General features: G+C 40.9%; 1 protein-coding gene across 2 annotated transcripts in view; it reads right to left on the reverse strand.

The window, feature by feature from the left end:
- The window catches only part of LOC122790357 (Ig heavy chain Mem5-like), a 322,984-nt gene extending 307,156 nt beyond the window's left edge, over positions 1-15,828 (reverse strand). Inside the window, exons 1-3 of one of the 2 annotated variants that reach the window (XM_044057872.1) lie at positions 15,748-15,828; positions 14,798-15,145; positions 9,536-9,604 (exon numbers count right to left, since the gene is read on the reverse strand). In XM_044057872.1, coding sequence (XP_043913807.1) covers positions 9,536-9,604; positions 14,798-15,145; positions 15,748-15,790 — 460 coding nt within the window. In that variant the 5' untranslated portion in view covers positions 15,791-15,828. The remainder of the gene's footprint in view (positions 1-9,535; positions 9,605-14,797; positions 15,146-15,747) is intronic. The other variant, XM_044057873.1, reaches the window with a different exon arrangement.
- Between the last annotated feature and the right edge of the window lie 6,666 nt (positions 15,829-22,494).

Raw genomic sequence — 22,494 nt, forward strand, 5'->3', positions numbered from 1 at the left:
TTAGGCTGAGATTTTGGCAAGGGGACAGGCAGAGGTATTTGGAGTACATAATTGCAACACCTCCATGTTTTGGTAGTTCTGTCTAATCAATATATGTTGTAATGGGGGGTAATATTTCAGTACTAGAGATATGTGTTTTTAACCACGCTTCAGATAGGGCTAAGATATAAGGGGAATAGTGGGTGATCCAGGAGTGTAGCTCGGTAATTTTCTTAGGGAGACTCTGTATGTTAATTGCATAGATAGCAATATGTTTAGTGAGGCTGGTATTAGTAGAAGTTGGGATAGAAGGGCCAGGGTTGGGGTGGATGTTGTCATCTAATAGTATATTGTTTGACAGTGGGGTTTTGTTTTGTAGTATAAAAGTAGAGACTATAGGGTTTGTATTTAGGTTTCAGGGGTGTAATAGAGAGAGTGGAAATTTTCAATTTGTGGCATTGAGTACAGGAAGGGTTGAAGAGAGAGGGACAGATTAGGAAAGACAGGGAAGGTTCCTTGTGGATTAAAGGATAAGAGTAAGTTGGAGATGTATGTGAGGGATTAAGTTATATATGATTGGAGGTAAGGAATGAAAAGTATATTAGTAGGATAGCTATGAGGTAGAGGGGGTCATTATGTATATGTGAGACAGCAGAAAAGATAAGTGAATTAAAGGTATAAGTGTAAGAGGGAGAGGTTACTTGATAGGGTAGAAATGCTGTACTATAAGTCGGTAGTGAAAGTTGAGGCTAAATGTAGGTACTGCAGGTAGGGTGGCAAATAATGAGGGAATGGAGGATGTGAGAGAGGAGTGGTTAGAGGTTAGACAGGACAGTTAGGATTGGATAATTAGGAGGAATGGGAGGTGCTGAAAACAAGTGAGGGATGAGTGGTAAGAGGTTCGCATGGACAACTAGGGTTTGATAATTAGGAGGTACGGGAGGGGCTGGATCAAGGTGTATCAAGTATAAATGCAATGAATGTGGAGGTGGATGGGAAAGAGGGTGGGGTAGGGGAGCGAAGTGAGCCTGAGCATAGTGAGGGCGAATGGAGCAGGTTGTACCAGAAACGGCAGTCGTCACAAAAACAATCACTAAAGTAGGCAGCAGAAAGTGAGGGGCACGGCAACATGAAAACAGCTGGTAAGTAGAGTAAGCCTGGGAGTGAGTGGAGGTGTAATCAGGGAGGGGTAAGAAGCTAAAGCAAGGTATTTATAATGAATTACAATAAAACAAATACTGTTAAAAGGATACTTCAACCAAAAAAAGTTTACATTATACCAAATATTGTTATCGACAGCAGGGCAGAAATAAAAGTATAAATGCAAGAGAGAAATGAGTAGTCAAGGCTTTTAAAGGGGTAGTGAGTGTAGAGGGAGGTCTCGGTGGTGTGCAGGCAGCCGTTACTGTTTGCAATGTAAGAGTTGTAATATTTAAATTTAAAACATACGTTGGTTTAAAACTGGGTGTGCATGGAAGAGCACGGTCCTTTCCTCAGGCGGTGGTGAGGTTTCTTATCAGTGAAGGCAGAGGTACACAGTGAAGAAGTTACACTTTGCCCTTAAAAAACCTAGGGGAAGAGGAAGGGAGAGAGTGTGGTGAGCATTATATGGGAAGAACATACAGAGGTTTTGACCTTTATAAGTAACAGCAACAACAGAGTACACATAGAAGAGGGGTTAATTAAGAAAAGGATGAAGATTAGGTAACAGCAGTTCAGAGTAGAGTATAACAAGTGGAACAGAAGTTTAATACATTGCTTTCACTATAACTCCTTCCATATAGTACAGAAATACAATCTCAAGATTCTAGTGTTTACAATTTATCACAGCCAAATATTTCTACCCTAGTTAGATAGCAGTTCTTCTGAAGTAATTGCAATTAGAAAAGTCCAAGTAAGTGAAATATGCACAGACAGACCGGGCCTAAAGTACATAAACTATGCTACATACACATTCACTGAGTTGCTTAATGAAATATTTAAAACAATGGAGATACAGCACAGCAGTCACATTAAAAGTATAATACAGATAATGTAATTTCATGATCCAGGTACTCCACTATAGTTAGTTAAACAGTACTGAAGATATAGACAGTGGGCAGGATTCAATAAAGCTTACACAAAGCTAATCTCAATGTAAGCATAGTGCCATGGCTTGAACATGGAGTTCAGAACCTGTGCGATCCAGTAAACAAGACTGGGGCGTGCAATAGCCTCCCAGCACTATTCCGATACAGGCATGACAGAATAATGCAAATCACCTCATTTGCTGGTGAAAACCATGCAAATGAGGTGCAGTTGTGATCCATGAAGCAGACAGGCATCTGTGTTGGAGCCGTGTCTGCAGCAGAAATATATGAGGTTAGTAACTGTGTACATTTCTGCAAAAAAAAAATCAGGGCTATGACAGCTTAAAGTAAAGCATGTATTATGTTCAGTAGGCATGCCAATGGCCAAAGTGTTGCAAAATTGTAAACATTAAAAGTTTTTTTTATATATTTGGAGCTGTTTAAGTGGAGTGCAGCAGCACACAAAGTGATCATGCAGAAACTAAAAGAAAAAAAGACAATTAAATGTGAAACATGAATTTTGCCATTATACTGGGCAGCATGCAGACTTATAACAATAACAGGTAACAGTGGTTGCTGAAGACATGGGCTCTGGTGTAGTGGTGTAACTAGGGAATAAGGCAGTGGGGTATGTAAATGAGCTAAATTTATTGAATAGCAAAATGAGAGACCATGTCCGCAGGTACCTAACTGTGTAGGAGCTACAATGTGGTGGTATAAGCAGAAGAAGCAGCTGACATGAAAAGGGGGTGTGTCATGCTTGTTGTAAGCATATTGGAGCTCTGCAGCTTCTATTTGCGCTCAGCTAAGCAAGGGGGTGTGTCTGAGGCTGCTTAGCCATGCTTAGATGATTTCAGAAATGCTGAACATGTATGTGTCCAGGGGAGGGTCCTTTCTGCTCAGCAATGTTTACACTAGCTGAAACAGTGTGTGTGTGGCATGCCACAGGGCTTAAAAACAACAGAAATAAAAAAAGAGGAAATAGCAGAATAAAGAAAATGAACTACAAATCACTAATACGGACTCTGCCACTCACAGTAGCCTATTCAAACCCCTCAATAATATAGCTGGTAGGTGGAATGTATCATAGTCAGCTAATCACACAGGCAGCATCTGCCGCACACCAGTATAAAGTATGCAAGCATCTTTCAGTCTGGTTTTTCCAACAAACTCTGCACCATTGGTGTCCACACTTGGGAGTTTTAACTGACAAAATGATAGGGGCTGCTGTTTGGTACATCTTTATGTGCTACAGACTGAGGCTGGTGATGAGGATAATGCTGACAACTGGCCCAGACTGAGGAGGAGAAGAGTGTTCAGACCCAGGGTAATCTTTCAGGGCCAACATGATCTGGAGATACTAGAGTGCTACAGGGTGGACATGGGCATACTTTAGCAAATTACTGAGCTCTGCCGGCCTCACCTCTGACCCAGAGCCAAAAGAGGGGACCCATCCCAGTTGAAACCAAAGTATGTGTAGCCTTAAGAATAGTAGCTACAGGTACTTTCCTACTGGGAACATCATGGGGATCTCACAGGCATCTGCATCCAGGGTACTCCACCAGTTCCTGGATGCCATGCTACCACATGCCAGTGAGCACATTTATTTCCCTAGCACACCTAAGGAGAGGAGCAGCAATATGCGTCTCTTCCACTGTGTAGCAGACTACCCAGAGGTACTGGGTGCCATAGACTGCACTCACGTCCACATCAAAGCACCACCCAGTGAAGATGGTAGAATGTATGTCAACTGCAAGGGCTATCACTCCATCAACTGCCAGGTCATGTGCAATGCCCAGGGCATTATTGTGAATGTGTATGCTGGCAGCCCTGGTAGTTATCATGACTCCCACATCTGGCATACCTCACAGCTGTACCAGGCATTTGCCAGGGGGGCATCCTGTATGGCCATCTCATGGGGGATGCTGGCTATGCACTGGAATCATGGATGATGATACCCATCAGAAATGTACACCCACCCACTGAAGAATGCTATAATGAGGCACATGCACAAACTGGGAATATTATAGAGTGTGTGTTTGAGATGCTCAAGTCAAGGTTCCGCTGCCTTGACATATCTGGTGGATCCTTGCAATACTCTCCAGCCATATGTGCGCACATGTTCATAGTATGTGCCATGCTACACAATGTGATCCTACGGAAACAGCTGTGGCAGGAACATCACAGGGAAGGGGCACACAGCCCCCACCATTGCCAAGGTCTCCACAGGTACAGGGGGACTCAGAGGAGGAACCCCCTTAGCCTGCCCCTGTAGTCAGATGTAGGCATGCCCAGTATGCCCTGGCCTTGGCAAAGAGGCAATGCATAGCACATATACTGACACCCTAGGGACCCAGGGACTGACATCTCTCTCTCCAACTCTTGCACAGAGTAAAATGGATGCCACACACATTACACTACCTGTACCTTACCATGTATAGGCTGTGTACTGTGTGCATCCAACAGAGTCAGCCCTCAAGCACTGTCCTCACAACTGCCGCAGGCACAAGGTAAGTCACTCTTCTTAACAATAGATGAATGGAGTAGTACATTTTGGTAGCATATCTAAGGTATTGCTGCATGTATGCAAGGGAATGGGGTGGCCTACTGGGATAGCAGCAGACAGCTGATAGCTATGTGGGACAACAGGAAATGTCTGCCCAATACTATCTTCCATAGAGTATCCAGTAGTTCCCTAGGTGACAAAACTCACTGCAGTGTATGTGGGGGACAAATAAACTAGGGGGTCATAGTTAACATGCATGGATGTCAATGTTGGGGTCCCATACTCACCCCTCAGCCTCTCCCAGCAAGTCAGCTGTAGAAAACCATAAAGAAATGTCTGGCAAAGGCCCACAAATAGGGACAATGATGAAATATTCCTCTTACAGACTTACACATGATATCACAGCAGGTCTTGCAGTTGCATGAGTTCTCTTAAGGTTAGGAAGTCTGAAACTCAAATGTCTGCCATAACATTCTAACCTTTGGTCTTTAGTGATATGCCAGTATTCTTCAAGACAGGCACAACAGTATGCTAAATGTAACTTAAAAGTAAAGCCAACATCTGCACAGTCTGTGCAAATGTGTACAGTTGACAGGTATGCCCCCCAACACACCCGTGTCCTCATAGAAATGCAGTAACATGTATGTTTGTAGGGTGATAGCAGCAGAGCACACATTCCCAGGGCTGTCCCAATCAAAGTGATATTTTGTTGCATGTCCACAATATGCAGGAGTCAATGAGCTATGTATATGCTTGGTTAATACTGTCAGGAAGTGGGCAACACTTACTCTTGGCTGTTGTGGCTTAGTGGCCTAGGTACAGTACTGTGGTTGACAGGGGCATATTCCCAGACTTTCTGTGCCACCTCTTTTGCATGCAGCTACACCTACAGTAGGAGTTGTTACTGTCCAGAAGTCAATATCTGTCACTGAAGGAAAGCTGGACAAGTCAGGGAAAGGAGGACACACATATTGACAGTACACAACTCAGAGTAACTTACACAGTGCCTAGTAGGACAGCAGGTACCTGAAAGTCACTGTACTGCCAGGTGTTAAATGGATGCACCTTACTGTGTCAGCACTGACAGCAAGTCACTGGCCACCATCCATACCGCTGGAATGACAGGCTGTCGCAGAAAGATCACATGTATGCCTTGTATATCTCTTCTGCTTGTCCTAACATCACATTTGCCTGCCAAACTGTGCCAGACAAGAAAGGTTCATGTCAAAACATCAATGGCAGACAGTGGAGAAGCAGACGTCATACCCATAAGAAAAAGCAAGCAAGTACCAAACCAGTCTCCCAGCTGTCTATGTTTGGCAGAGCATTATTAACACCCTGTCCCCATGTGTGGGCCTGTGCCTGACTGTCATATATGGGCCTGTCCAGATGTCAGTCTGTGACAGGTTGATAGCTAGGGCCAACATGTAGCCTCATAATAACATAGAAACACAACCCATCTGTGGTATTATCATTATGGATCATCATGGATTATCATGGACCTCATCAACAGGGACATTGGCAAACTCTGAATACTTGACCCCACACAGTCTGCCTTTCTCAAGGGGAGGTATCTCAGTGAACTCTGGATGACTTCCCTGAGACAGCCAACAAAGGCATGGATGATGGAAACATGGTGCACTTTGGCCACCTTGACTCGGCCAAAGCCTTACATATTATTCCCCACTTGGCCATAGTATATGAACTCTGTCAACTAGGCAGCAATCCATATGTTACCAGATGAGTAGCTAACTGGTTCATTGATAGAACCCACATAATCATAATAGGGGTAGCCAAGTTAAGCAGTGCACCTGTAATGAGTGGCGTACCCCAGGGATGGATTCCTATTATGTTGTCGAACTTTTAGGTTCATAGGTTCATAGGTTAGTACTAAGCTAACTGCCCTTGCAAGCCATTTTAAGCCTAGCCTATTATCTCTTGTGAGACTCAAACCCTGCACCTTGTGTTTGTAAGGCAAGCACCTTAACCATTAGGCCACCCTCCCAACCCTTAAAAGTTCGAAAGCCATATGGTCGAACCCATATGTTTGAACTTTTAAAAGTTAAAACGTGTTAACGGAGATTTCCGTTCAGTGCAGAAAGGGTAGATTTCCCTTTACTGTACTGTAGTGTGGTCTCAGAGTTGGTATATTTAAAGATCAGGGGTATGAAGGGCACAGCCCCCCATGTGGGAGGTGCAAGGGGGGCTTACAACCGTTAGGTAGGTTTTTTGGGGGGGATTTGTTGTTGTTTTTGAAATTTTTAAAGTTCAAACATATGGGTTCGACCATATAGTGTTCGAACTTTTAACATTTTGATAACGTAATATGAACCCCAGGGATCGGTCTGGGAGCCTCTGGTATATGGGATAACTTCCCTGAGGTGCAGGCCAAAAACACTGGCCTATGGCTGACCAAGTTGGCAGATGACTGCAAGCTGGGAACAGTCATCAATACTCAAAGTGATGTGGACGTCCTAAAACAGGGTCTCACCAAAACAAATGACTGCTGCCAGAAACATTGCCTCAAGCTGAATGCCTGCAGAAGCATCATCATCCCCTTTGGGGAGACTGACATCCCCACATATTATCACATTAACAACAATGTCCCACATACACAATCAGTAGTGATGCATTTGGCCACCCAGGTTGATAGCAACCTGAAGTCTGAGCACCATGTTGCTTCTGTTGTACAGAAAGCTTCATAGATGGGCCAACACAAAAGTAAGGATATCTCATTAAGGGACAAAGAGGTCATCAGATTCATGTATTCTAGCCTTATAAGGACAATTATTTTCTACAACACCCCCTTTTGCATGTACCTCACAAAGCACATGCAGCAGCTGGAGAGACCACAAAGGTACCTCACAGGGAGAATCCAGGACCCCAAACACCTACTCTACACAGATAGGCTAACAGCACTGTTCTTCTACTTAGTTCCATAAAGACTCCTCAGAGGTGACCTCTGTCTGGCATACAAAGCAATCCAAACCCTGCCTTGATGGGACTGTTGCACATCTGGAAGCCAAGGCCCACTCAATCAACCTGTAGGCACAGCATCAACCTGGTCTGTGATATCAATAGGGCTTGTTGGTGTGATAGATACATGTCCCACAGACACCCCCATCTGTGGGATACACTTGCTGTCCACATCAAGCCAAGTGCCTCAATTCCCCTTGTGAAGTGCTCCCTGTATAAGTGCATGGGAAACAGAAAATACAGTCCTGTGATTCCACCTGTGTCCTTGCTGTATAGGGGCTCTGGGTGCTGACATGTCTTAACATGGGCTACACTCTCATCTGCGAGGTTTATAAGGGTTTTGGGGCCATTAGCCTAGTTACCTCATATCAACCTATCAACCGATAAACAAATGTCTGTCACTGGTTCACCACATTATCCTATACTGCTCTGCCACTGACATACTTGGAAATCACAGTGCTATGTAGAATATACCACACATATAATGGACAGCTCTGCTCAGTAGAATGCACTCTGTACCCACACCCATACCTCTCAACCTCTTAGAGCAAGAAATCTGGACAAGGTCATAAATAAAAGTGGGACAAAGTCCCAAAAATAGGGACAATACTTAAATATTGCTCTCGCAGACTTAGAAAGTTGATGGAATAACAGTTTGTGCATTAGCATATATTTTCTGAAGGTTATGAAGTCTGAAACTCAAATGTTCTGTCATTATTTTCTAACTTCGGTCTTTTGTTATTTGCCACTAACTTGCCAGAAAACAACAAATTTATAAAAAAACGGACCAAAATTATGAGACAAACATATGGACATTCTGGAAAAAAATGTACAGTTGAGAGGTATGAGTCACACTAGGATATGACTTTTCAGTTAAGAATAATAACACACAAGCAGGTGATCCCCAGCTAGTATATCACTGAGGTGCTGGACTGTTTACACAGCTTCATCAGCCAATTGGCTGTAGCCACACCTCTCAACTGGCCAGATTGGGCAAGAATGTCTATAGTTTGGCTCATAATTTTGGTCTGTGCATCATACATCTCGTAATTCTCAGGTAAATCACTGTGATGATCTGAGGATTTCTGTCAGTAAGTAATGACACAATACATTTCAGTGTCAGACTTCATATATGTCAGAAAATGTCTGCTAAAACAAACCCTGTTACTCTAGCACCTTTCCACAATAATAAGAGTAATATTTACAGTATCACAGATTTTCTGTTGGATGTAGGTGTGGACTTTGGCTGGGCCATTCCAAAACGTTGACTGTCTTCTGGTAAAGCAATTATTTTTTTATTTCAATGTATGGTTTGGCTCACTGTTGTGTGGAAAGGTGTAATTCCTCTTCATCTACAGCTTTCTAGCAGACACATGAAGATTTTGGGCCTCAAGGGACTGGTATTTGGAACTGTTCATAATCCCCTCCACCTTGGCTGAAGGCCCACTTCCAGCTTATGTACAGCAACCCCAAAGCAGGAGACTGCCATCATCATGCTTCACCATGGGGATGGTGTTCTTTTGGTGATGCACAGTGTTGTTATTGTGCCAAACAAACCTTTTGGAATTGTGGCCAAAAAGTGCAATCTTGGTCTCATTACACCATAACACTTTTTCCCCACATGCTTTTGGGAGACCTGATGTATTGTTCTTGAGAATTTCGCCAGACCTGGATATTATAAACTACAAATTACTATTCATGGTTCTGATCTTTGTGCAGGACATATTTCATATATCATGTATATGTTACCTCAGTTAATGCATACTGTAAATGCCACATTTGCAGTGAATAACCTGTTCACATTCTATTTCTACTACAACATAGCAGAGTAAGCACAACAGTTTTTGTTAAACATCTTTATTAGCAGACAAATGGCAGATTACTCAATGAATATCCTGTAGATCAATATTAGGCTGACATACCTTGTCAATCATTCATTAGACACAGTACAAACTACTAATTCTACTTTATGACACTAGACATTGCAAGGCAGATCTGTACTCACCAGCCTGTTGGCACATCCATGCCAGTCTGTCTGCATGAGCATCCATATTACTAGCCCTCTCTGCTGCAGCTGTAGGGGAGAAAAAAAACATTATGCATACCTGTCTATCACATACTCAGGGTATAATTTGGTACACCTATATCTGTGATACTTACAAACATCTGGAGCACAGTTGTTCCTTGCATCTTTGACCCACTGGTCCAAAAGTACCCCCTTTCTATGCTTCAGGTCAGCATAGTGATGGCGTACCTGCTTAGCAGTCCAGGGGAATACCAGTAGCACTGGTGAGGTCAATGCCAGTCAGTCCCAGGCCTCTGCTTTGTACTGCAAACCCTGGTACTGGCTCTGCAGCAGTCTGATGTCATGGTTTTCCACCAGGAGCCTAGCCATGACCTGAGACTCCAAAGTGCCCCAGCGCTGCACACAGAAGCAGGAACCCTCACCTACACCTGCCATTGTTCCTGCAAGGATCAGCCTATAACAGGTTATGGCTGTTTTCCTGTCTGTGCAGTTTAAATAAGTCCATATTCCCACCCTTTTGTGTGATTGGACCATTTTCAAAAATGCTATGCACAGCTAAGTAGTACTTAAACATGCTAAGCTGAGTTGAGCAGTGCTTAAAGAGGCAATTTCTTAGCAGTACTTAGCTATAAGCAAATCCACTCAGCTGGGCTGCCTGGTGCTTAAAATTACACTTGTAAGCAATGCTTAACCCAGCTAAGCATAAGCAAAGCTGAGCACTGCTAAGCATTGCTTAGTTTTCATTTTAAATAATGTTAACAGATTGCACATTACTTAGTAATTACTGACATCTTATTAGGTGTATGTATTTTACTTTACATGACATACCCTATGTGCTTTCCTTACATTACGTTGGGGTGTGACTGCATTCTGTGGGACACTTGTGTTTACACAGGGAATTTCACATCATATATCTATTGACACTGCAATTGTGGACATGATACACTATCCTGGTTAACAAATGTCAATTACTACATGCTTATGGGAACTATAACAATTATGCACACACACACACATATATATATATATATATATATATATATATATATATATATATAGAGAGAGAGAGAGAGAGAGGGATGGCAAAGCATAACTTATTTTACAGAAGACCATTATACATGATATATTTACTAAAACGCTTGCAACCTTCACAGCTCATATGGCGTAGCAGTAGTTTTTTGACTGCAGTGTACAGGGTATTGGGTTCAAAACTTGCCAGGGCCGATCGATTTGTTGCTAGGCAGAATAGTGGCTGCTGGAGACAGAGGGATTAGAGCAGTTTTAAGCAATTATTTGGGTTTGCTTGGGTTTGCCCAGTGCTAAGTGATGCTAAAAGCTGCTTAGTCCTAAAAAGGTTTAATCCTGCTTAGCATTGCTTACCACTGCTTAAATCCACTTAAAGATGCTTAAACATTCCTTAAATTTAAAAAAATAAAATAAAAAGGAAAATAAAAATAGGTGATAGCACAGTTCACATCATATATCTACTGACACTGCCATTTTGGTACAGCTCCCCTAACCTGGTTAACAATTACCAATTACTACATTATTGAAAAATAAAAATAATTTAACACTGCGTTCCCATTTAAAAATTAATGGCCTGCCTTGGTACTTGAACCCTAAACCCCTGCACAAACATCTGGAGTGCTAACTGCTACGCTATTTTGTTGTTGAGGATTTTGCCTATAATGTTGTATTCAACTCTTACAACCTGGAGTGCAAACATGCTCAGCTACACTTAAACACTATTTATATGTAAAAAAAAGTTAATATCAACACTTTAATGAGATATATCCACAATACTAAGATTCAACATTTTCTAATGCACAATCTGTCAATCTATCAACTTTCTATGTTTGCCAGAGCGATATTTCACAGGTTGTGAATTAGCATGTATTTTCTGAGGGGTATGAAATCAGATACTCAAATGTCTGTTAATATTTCTACATGCAGAAATAACACACAATTCGTATGAGGGACAGTACAAAAATCTGAGGCTAAAAGCTGGACAATCTGCAAGGATCTGTGCATTTGCAAGGCATGCCTGGCCAAATATGTCAGCCAGCACTCTGAACATTCACTAAGGATCTCTGCTTTTGCAAGGTATGCCTGCCAAATATGTCAGCTAGCCCTCTGGACATTCAGCGAAGATGTGGGCATTTGCAAGGAAAGCCTGCCAAATTTGTCAGCCAGCACTCTGGAGACTCAGTGAGGATCTCTGCATTTGTGAGGTATGCCTGCCAGATATGTCAGCCAGCACTCTGGACATTCAGCAAGGATCTGTGCATTTGCAAGGTATGCCTGACCAAATATGTCAGCCAGGACTCTGGACATTCAGCGAGGATCTCTGCATTTGTGAAGTATTCCTGCCAAATATGTCAGCCAGCACTCTGGACATTCAGTGAAGATGTGTGCATTTGCAAGGTATGCTGCCAAATATGTCAGCCAGCACTCTGGACATTCAGCGAGGATCTCTGCATTTGTGAGGTATGCCTGCCAAATATGTCAGCCAGCACTCTGGACATTCAGCAAGGATCTCTGCATTTGTGAGTTATGCCTGCCAAATATCTCATCCAGCACTCTGGACATTCAGCGAAGATGTGTGCATTTACAAGGTATGTCTGCCAAATATGTGAGCCAGCACTCTGGACATTCTCTGAGGATCTTTGCAGTTTTTGGGTAAAGTGCAGTACAGCACTTTGACAATGCAGGAGGTGTGTGACAGAACCTGTCACACACACCCTGCATTTATTTACTGCTCTACTATTGATTTCCATGTCCGCGGACACTGAAAGGACTTTTTTTTTCTTTCAGTGTCCGCAGACACTGAAATCCATTGAAAAAGTGCAGTGCAGCACTTTGAGTGCAGGGGGCATGTTCGTAGTCCATGCACTACTTACACACACTCCCTGCACTCATTCATGGTTTGTGTCCATGTAGCCTTAACAGCAGCATGGCTTCATGAATCTGCAAGGTGCTCTGCTGTGGCTACACTGACATGAACCACTCCGTGCAGGAATAGCACTATTCCTGCATGGAGTTTATTGAATCCTGGGGTGAGTATATGTTTTAATCAATCTGGAGAAAGCTGAGGGAATTAATAAGGTGAGATTGACAAAAGCATAACAGAAGATTATTCTGAAGTCACTCAGCTCCCCAAATTAAGTTATCAGCTAGGAGAAGAAAGCATGTTCGTATCAGTGATGAATATGCTGAAATGTAGTTGATGTGTACTCTGGAAAGTTCATTGCATCTACAAAGCATATCCAATTAAACCGTAGCCAGGAAACTTTAAATGGAAAAAAATACTAAAATGGCTCTCAAAAATCTGTTATTCTCATGGAAAACTATCAAACATAATGGAAAATTATATCAAACATATACCTATATCAGAAATATGAATAGCAAAAATGTCAGGTCCACAACTGCAACATCACAGATAGTTGCTGCTACTTACTCAGCCTCAAAGTTAGCATATACAAGCAGCATGGTGTGTGTACAACCCTCACTCATGTAAAGAGTCCAGTGCAAAAGAGTGAAAACTGCAAATAGGTTCTAAAACAGTTAGGATTCAAGGATGTAAATCTTAAGCACTCCTCGGAAAACAATTTTTTCTTACAGTGGGGAGTTTTCCTGAATTGTTACTCTTCACTACAGCACCTAATTTTTCAGAACCCTATTTTTCTGTATTTTCTGAAAAAGGATTACAGCAGTCTACAATGCCAGACATATATTTACAGTTCAGAAATGTTTTGCTATATTAACTTTTTTAGGTGTACCTGTTAGAAAGAGGATGCATACCTTGTGAACAGACATAGTTTTCCTGAATGCACTCACTGACAGGTACAGATAAGTATGTTTCACAGCACAGTCTAGCAGGAAAGCTGCCTGCAAAACCCTTCTAGTGCCAATTTTGAATGGCATTCTGTACTGTGAAGCAGTTTAGCAGAAAATGAACATACATTGAGAATGTTATTAAATCCATATTGCGATGTGGATTGCTGCACAGGAAGCAAAGGTGAAAGAAAAATGAAAAATGAAATCTCTATGAAATCTGTGGGAATGAAAAAATGTTCTGTTCACCCTGGGGAATGCCAACAGAGCTGCACCAAGGTGTGGAGGAAGTGTTTCAATTAAAACTGCACAAGAGGTGGGACTGTATGTGATGTAACACAGTGGCAGAGAATATATCTATATCATTAGGTCTGAATTTGTAAGTGTTGGATTGTCCCTTTAACTCTTTTGTCTGCATATAAAAGATAAGTTGGCACTGTCTGAAGTTGGAGAGTAGGATAGTAATACATCACTGTAATCTGTCCACTTTTTAAATAGCAAACATTTTTCATATATTACAGTAAAATTATATTTTAAACTATAATGATGCAAAAATATTGATGAATGCAAAGGTGTACCATGTGAAAACTTATTCTCCTAAAAGGACTTTATCCCACCACCCCACCCTACCCTCAGTTATCCTTTCAGCTGTTCCTTGTTGCTCTTGGGTCCACTATGCCACCACAAAAGCAGCTTAAGTAAAACCAAGTATTACAGGAAAAGGGGGGTCTTTACTACAATAAACTTACAACACTGTGTTCTAGCCGTGGGCAAATTCTAATGCACTCCCTCCCTAGCTTTGTTACATGTAATGAGCTGGAGATCACGCATCTCACGGAAAGAGCAAAATTCACTTCTATAGATTTGTGTCCCACCCTTTGTCCAAGATTCGGCAAACTCAGATGCATCAAAGCAGTATTAAGATGCAGTACATACATCAAAACTTATAAATAAAAAGTCCTGGAGAAATAAAGGTACTTTTCACCTCAAGTTAATTAATTAACTATTAATTGCTGTGCATTTTTTTACATGAATTGTTAGTTGTTAGTCTTTGGCTGTTTCTGGTGTTGTTAATGTAGTTGTTTGCTTTTGTGGTGTACATCATTCTCAACTTGTTTGTTTAAGAACTCTGAACAAAACCAGCTATACTGGGGGACACTTACCCAAAATCCGGGATCATTTTTAAACATTGCTGTCATTCATTTAAAATGTTAACAACAGGTTTTACATCAATATGCACTTTCTGGACAATAAAATGTCTTAACGGCTAATAACTGGTATTACTGACTGATTTAATTTTCAGTGATTTACTAGAAAATCAAAGCATCTTACAAGGGACGTGACACAAATATGATATAAAGTTAGGACATTCTGTAAGTAGGGACAGTTTAGAGGCATGACACTTACCTTCCACATGGACCGATGAGCCCTCTCCTTGGACAAAGTCCACAAGGCTGCCACGCACAGGATGTGAAAGGGCACAATAATATGTACCCTTATCCATATCCGTGATGCTTGTGATGGTCAAAAAGTGGAGATTGCTGATGGAGGAGTGCTGGGAAGGCACAAAACGATTAGCTGTGATATGAGAATCAGTTGGGAAATACTGCACCCCAGTAGCAGTTTGTCTGTACCAATGCAGATTCATCAGTTCATTCTTATCACCTTCCACAATACAGGATATAGTCACTGTCTCTCCTGGTACCACCGTTACAGCTAGTGGAGACTGTGACAACGAAGTGGCACAGAAGGAATCTAGGAAAGAATTAGAAAGGTTACTACCCAGCCACTGTCGCACCTGGATTTAAAATACAGCATTTCAATACTAAGGGATACTTTATGCCTCCAAACAAATGACATTTCACCTCAAACTCATAGGACGTAATTCTAATTATTCCAATTAGTTGTTAAATAGATAACCACTAAATAAATAAACAGTGATTCATAAGATGACATGCTTATCTTCAGCACTGATCAGTTAGTTTAATGATGATCATGGAGAAAATTACATTACAGTGGAAGTTAGTGGTGCAGGTAGAAATTTGTATTTTGTACTCGGACATCATGCTGCAGCCCCCACTAACTACTTGTCTTAAAAAAAATAAGCACTACAAAAAGTCTTACCTCTACACAATTTCTGGAGGCATTCTTTACTTTCTACTGTTGCCACTTATAGCCATAAGATATGTTTCAGAGGTGCATTTTTGTATTGCCCTATATACTAAACATTAGACAGTTCTGAACATTATTTCTAATAGATGCTTAGAAAAATGTACTCATTTGAGTACTCTGAGTATGCTTAGCTACACTCTTGGTGACAGCACTTTTTTCCCATATAGAACATAAGAACTACTTACATGAAAGGAGTGTGAGAAATAAAATCACCAGAGAAGCCTCCATTGCACAAACAGTGCTGTTTTGCAAACATGTACTACTCGTACCAGCTTTCCTTCAATTTATATAAATGCTGCTGTCTTGTATAACACCCTGCTACGTCAGCAGCCAAATTCAGCATGAATCACATTTCACCTTTTGTCTAACAAATGCGGCATTTTGCCTAATGTTACTGTGTTAAAAGTTGGACATTTACCTGTGCTGCTCTTTGGTCCTCAATAGTGCCGTACAGCTTCATCATGACCTAGGGTTTCCACCTTTTCAAATGGCCAAAGTGGGACATTTTTGGTACAGATATCAGGTTTTACAGGTCGACACATACCCACGACCAGTACAAAGGACAGAACTTAACTTTTTTGCCTAAATAAAAGCTTATTCTTGTAGCATTTTAGTTGCTTATTCTGTTTCTTATAACAGTTAGGTATTTCAGATACAGAATAACTGTTTTATGCAACTATTACATAAAATATAAGAAATAATTTTGTCCTAAAATCTAAGGACATTTGCCATTTTTACAATTTTTTGTCAGGACACAACTGCCCAAAGAGGGACTGTCCCTTGCAAAGTGGGACAGGTAGTAACCCTATCATGACCCTGCTCAACAGTAGCCGAGGTCTTCACCAGCCAACCCCCCCATCCATGGATGCAATCCTGTCATCACTATGTCAGATGTAGACATACCAGAACATTCTGCCAGCTGAGTTCAGAGCCTTTGTTGTATATTTTGAATAACTAATGGAAGCTTTTGACTCTGCTGGACAAAAAAATCAAATAATAAGCTGCAGATGATTCCATAAACTAACAAGTGTTAAATGTTCTGTTTACTGTAATATATTATAGGTGTGAATGTAAAATGATAATACAACACATGGGAAATTACTTTTTTATTTTATTTTAGACATTTGTTGACTTGGTAAGCCCAGTGGGCAAAGTTGTTGCTAAGGCATCCCAGGAGCACTGCCTGCTTGAATGATTCACTCAGAGCCATACAAGAAGCAAACAGAGATGGAAGGAATGAAACCCTGTTCCTTGGGCAGAGGAAGCAGCTCAGTAGCAGATCAGAGACTGGACCCTCTGTGCTGTCAGACAACAGCTTGTTCATTTCTATTTACATTGTTCTAGACGTTGTCCTGTTCGATTCTCAGCTAGAGTGTCTTCTGTGTGTAGACATGCGTGAATGGGCGTATCTTCGTTGAAGGTTGTGCGTCAGGGCAGGCAACTCGGCGTGTAAAAGTCTACTGCTAATCATTAGCGGACCGGAGTTCTGCTGTGGCGACCCCTAACCAGGAAAAGCCGAAAGACACAACAACAACAACAACTAGTGCTGATTTTAAAAGCTCTGATTCATCCTGCAGTGATCATTACATGAGTGTCTGTGGACCAGCAGATGCTGAGCTCTATTGCGTTGGGCTGCAACAAGACAAACACTCCTGGAATAAGTCACCAGATTTAACCTCAGGCTGATCCCACAAAGCCTAGGAAGTAACTTTTAAATGTTTATTTCTATTTAGAGTGTATCAGTGCTGATTTTAAAAGTTATGTTTTGCACTGTAACAAATTTTTCTGCATTAAAAACTGGCTAGTGGGTTACCCTTCTGGCTAGAATGGCTCTTACTACTATTTCTAAGCATAAGTGGCATTTGTCACATAGCTGTGTTTATTTTAATTGTCCTGTATGGTCTTGGTTATTTGCTTACATTTGGAGTGTTTGTAGACATTGCTGCTGTAATGTTGTTGGATGTAACAAGAGAAACACTTCTGAATGGGGTTGCTGGATTTGACCTCAAAACCTAGCTCACAAAACCTGAGAAGAGCTGTGCCTTGCTCAAGTGTGTTATGTATGACAGAGAACTACATTTGACAGCAGCAAGCATTTATACCATGAAGTGCTGCAACATCTGTATAAGAAGATAGTGTCCATTCAGATGGCACAGATACTCATTGGTGTAAATCACTGATTCCTTGTCCACAGATTGTGTCATATACCATAACCACCCTTACACACGGTTGTGCATGGTTATGCACAGCTGCACACTGTTGCTCTGGACTCTCTGGGCTTCACTGACTAATTGAACATTATGAAATCAGTCTCTATTGGCACGAGAGCCAAACACTGTCAGTGTTGTATTACTTACTTTATGTAGCTTGATTATATTGTTGTAAAATCCACTGATTAACCCACAATAGTGAAGTCTGTACTTATAGTTTTATTGTATTATCATATTGTAAAATTCACTGATTAACCCATAATAGTGAAGTCTGTACTTATAGTTTTATTGTATTATCATATTGTTGTAAAATTCACTGATTAACCCACAATAGTGAAGTCTGTACTTATAGTTTTATTGTATTATCATATTGTTGTAAAATTCACTGATTAACCCACAATAGTGAAGTCTGTACTTATTATAGTTTTGTACCTCCTGTGGACCCAGCTCTTTTGTTGGACTGCTGTTCTGCATTCTGCTTTATGATATTTAACCCAAATTGCTGATTAGCTCACTGCTATTTTGCACTCTTGCTATTGTGACAGCGTTGGCAGTTTTTCTAATGTTTCATTTCTACTTGTATGTTCTGCTGTTTTGTCATTTTATTTATTATTTATTTGAATTTGTTAACAGGGAAGGCAGGCTGATCCAAAGAGGAAAATGTAACAAGGAGTCCCAGGCCAAAAATATTGAGATTCCTATCATTTAAAAACTAAGGATACATTTTTACAGAAAATATGGAAGACAGGAATCATACTGAAAGTAAATAAAAAAAAAGTCTCAGTAGATCAAGATTATTCACTCAAGGCCCATAAGAGAAGAAATAAATTTACTCAAGCAATCAATCTCTCTCCAAGGTGAAGGGAGTAGAATGGACATTGTCGTACCCAGCAGCAGTAAAATTTTCATGCAGGGAGTGCAAGAATGTTAACAGACCCAAAAGAGGCCATGGAGCTGTTACAAAAAAACTGTACATTACAGAACACCTGCACCAGAGGGAGAGGGGCAAAAACATAAAAGAGACCAGTCAAGAAGAAAAAGAGGAAGCCAGCACTTGCAAGCGTGCTAGAGGTCTATCCCCATTTCTCAGCACCAGCAAAGACTAAAAGAAAGAGCAGAGTTAATAAAATAAGTAAGGAGAAAAGCAGAAAATAAGTAAGAGATGGAAGCACTTAAGGAAGCAAACTTGTAGGATCATAGGAACATAGAAGGTTACTAGACTATAGGCCCTATGGCCTTTAGAAGCCTGCCATGTTATACCCTTATTCCCATATAGAACAAGATATATAGGTGAGAATTCAGTAAAGCTTACACAATCATTTTTACCATGTGTGCATCTCGGTGCGATGCATACATGGGTGTGGCAAGTTTTAGATTCGGTAAACTCCATGTAACGACACACAATCACACACACTCACAGGCAAATGCAGAAACTTTCGTGGAATGCAAATGTCATCATAAGTAGCTGAACTTCATGCTAATGAAGCAAATCAACATGACTGAGTGATCCAACAACCTATAATGAAACTGTATAGACTCCGTGTACTTGTTGACAGTATCCTTACAAATTTTCCAAGTACAGGAGTCTACATAGAAACAAGGGCAAGTATACGTCCTGAAATAGTGCTAACAGGTACCACCACACATATTATGGCTTAAGTACACACTGTGGCTACTATAAAATCATTTTCCCTAATAAAAATATAATTTTAACTGCCATGACTTGAATGCACCTTTGGTTCCCCACCCCCAAATGAAGAATAAACTTGTATATAATGCAGGCTGCTAAAATGTTTAAAATGCATGAGACAGAGTATTCTAATGTACTGTAACCATTATGTAGGATGTATCACATATGTAGGCAAAGTATTACCCTGCCTTGTGTTTATGACATTGTGCTCCCATGCAGTTTCCCCTGCTTATACAGCTACTAGCAGTGTAGATTCCAGACTTTCAGCATGGTTATTATGCAGATGAGGCCAAAATTCACTAGACTTGTTGAATCACAAAAAAAGAGTAACCATGTCGGGATGTTCACTTCATGTAGGTACCTACACTGTGTTTTTGTTTCCAGTGGGTGTCAACAGTGAGCAATGACATCAGGGGTTGTGTCAGCTTCCCTGTTTTTTTTTTCCTAACATGTTCACTCATTGGTGTGCTTAGTACATCCATGGAAAACAGAGCAATAAAAGGCTAGTTTTAGTGCATTTGTTATATAACTATTCATGTGGCAGTGTGTGTATGTGTAGGGCTCCAGTCTCAATGGTCCTGGGTTCAAATATAGGATATACAAATTTGTTTTGCACATTTTATGTTCCATGTTTGCACGATATCAAAAAAACAAGACTTTTGCTTATGCTTACCTTATTTATGCAACAGTGTTTGGAGCTGAGCAAAGGTGCATGCAGTGCACTGCTGAGCACTCAAGCAGGTGTGTTAAATCATGATAATTACAACCTAAGCAAGTGAATTGCATCTTAATTAGCCAATCCCACATGGTGAAACTATTCAACAAATGTATAAATTATCCATGTAGCTTACATTCTTATTTTCCCTCAATACTTCAATACCATTGAAGTAGAGACTTTGAAATTTTAACTAAGATAATGCTGGGGGCTGCTGCAGCTATTCTACATCTGTATGTGCTACAGGCTGAAGCCATTTCTGCTGGTGCTGCTGATCGTAGGCCTAGGCTGAGAAGGAGAAAGGTGTTCAAGCCCAGGGTAACTTTACAGGTGCTACATGATCTGGAAATTGTAGTGTGCTACAGGATAGACAGGGGCACATTGCAAGAACTCTGTGAGCTCTGCTGCCCTCAACTCAGAGCCAGATCCAACAGAGGGGAACCCATCCAAGTGGAAACTAAGGTATGTGTAGCCCTCAGAATATTAGCTACAGGTACTTTTCAAAGACCAACTGTGGATATGATGGGTGTGCCACAGGCAACAGCATCAAGGATCGTCCACCAGTTCTTGGATACTTTGCTCAGATATGCCAGTGAGCACATATATTTCCACCCTTCTTCTAAGGAGAAGGCCAGCAATATGCAACAGTTCCACCATGTAGTGCACTACACTGAAGTACTGGGTGCCATAGATTGCACTCATATACACATTAAGACACCACCTGGTAAGCAGGGTAGAAACTACATTAACAGCAAGGGATACCACTGCATCAACTACCAAGTCATGTGCAGTGCCCAGGGGATTATCTTGAATGTGTGTGCTGGCAATCCTGGTAGTTATCATGACTCCCATATAAGGCACACATCATAGCTGTACCAGATGTTTGCTAGGGGGACATCTCACAGGGCCATTTAGTGGGGGATGCTGCCTACGTACTGGAACCGTGGATGATGACACCCTTCAGAAGGGCACACACCCATGGAATAATGCCATAATGAGGCATATGCTCAAGCTAGAAACATCATAGGGTATGTGTTTGGGCTGCTGAAGTCACAGTTCCAGTGCCTAAATACATCTGGTGGAGCCCTACATTATAATCCATGCACATGTACAGCGATATTCACAGTATGTGCTATGCTCCACAATCTGATCCCGAGGAAACAGCTGCAACTGGATCAGCAAGGAGAAGGACCACACATCTCTCCACCAATGCCTAGGTCACCACAGCTACAGTCAAAGGAGGAGCCTGAGGAGGAACCACCAGCTGCTGCCCCTGTAGGCAGACATTGGTGGGTTTAGTATGCCTTTCTTTAGCTAAGAGGCAATGCATAGCACATTTACTGGCCAGTAGGAACCAAAAACCTTTCTCCTGCTCACATACAGATTCAAAACAATTGGAAAAGAAGGCTACTGCCAAATGGATAAAACCACAAAGATTTTAATACATGCTATACTCCAAATAAGCACTTTTATTCAAAAACAAATAAAATTAACTTGTTCAGACAGTCATAATGTCCCATATCCACATAAATAGCCTAATCACTCAAACAATTAGTCAAACAATCAATTAAACAGTTACAAATTAAAAAAAAATATATATATATATATATATATATATATATATATATATATATATATATATATATATATATATAAATGCTCAAGAGACCAAACCCAATAATGAAAGCAGTCCACATAGGAAAAGAAAATACATATAAGCCACATGTTACACACTAATATACTTCTAAAATACATTATTTATCAACTTTCTAAAGATTTTAGTTTAATTAAACACCCCAAAGAACAATTTTTATTCAACCTAGGAAAAGAGAAAGAATTTAATTTAAGTTGCCACGACAGCTCCTTCAATTCCAACTCTAAGGACCATGGGCCCCCTCTAGCACTTTTTGTGACTCGATCAATCACCATATAATTAAAGTAATGGTTAAGGTTGTCAGATCCTACTCACATACATATATTAAAATTGATGCCAGGCAACTCACAGAACCTTTACCTATCCATGTATTGGCTGTGTACTGCTTGCATCAGACAGAGTCAGCCCTAAACTAAAGGCATGTCAACTGCTGCATTTGCAAGGTAAGTCTTCAACCTAGACTGTATTCTTAAAGATTATTATGACATATCCTTCTATCTCTTAACTTGGTACAGTAAGCAAGTAAATCGTGGTGGGTTTGTACAGAAATTACATTAATATGTGACTACAGACACTTGTACTAATATGTGTCCATTTGTAATTAGTAGGCCTCAGGCATGAAAGATTCACATAATCATACCGCTGCAGAATACTGGTAAATCA

This window comes from Protopterus annectens, chromosome 16.part0 (assembly GCF_019279795.1).
Source record: "Protopterus annectens isolate FY-2018-M chromosome 16.part0, PAN1.0, whole genome shotgun sequence".
In the NCBI taxonomy this organism is placed as follows: Eukaryota; Metazoa; Chordata; order Ceratodontiformes; family Protopteridae; genus Protopterus; species Protopterus annectens.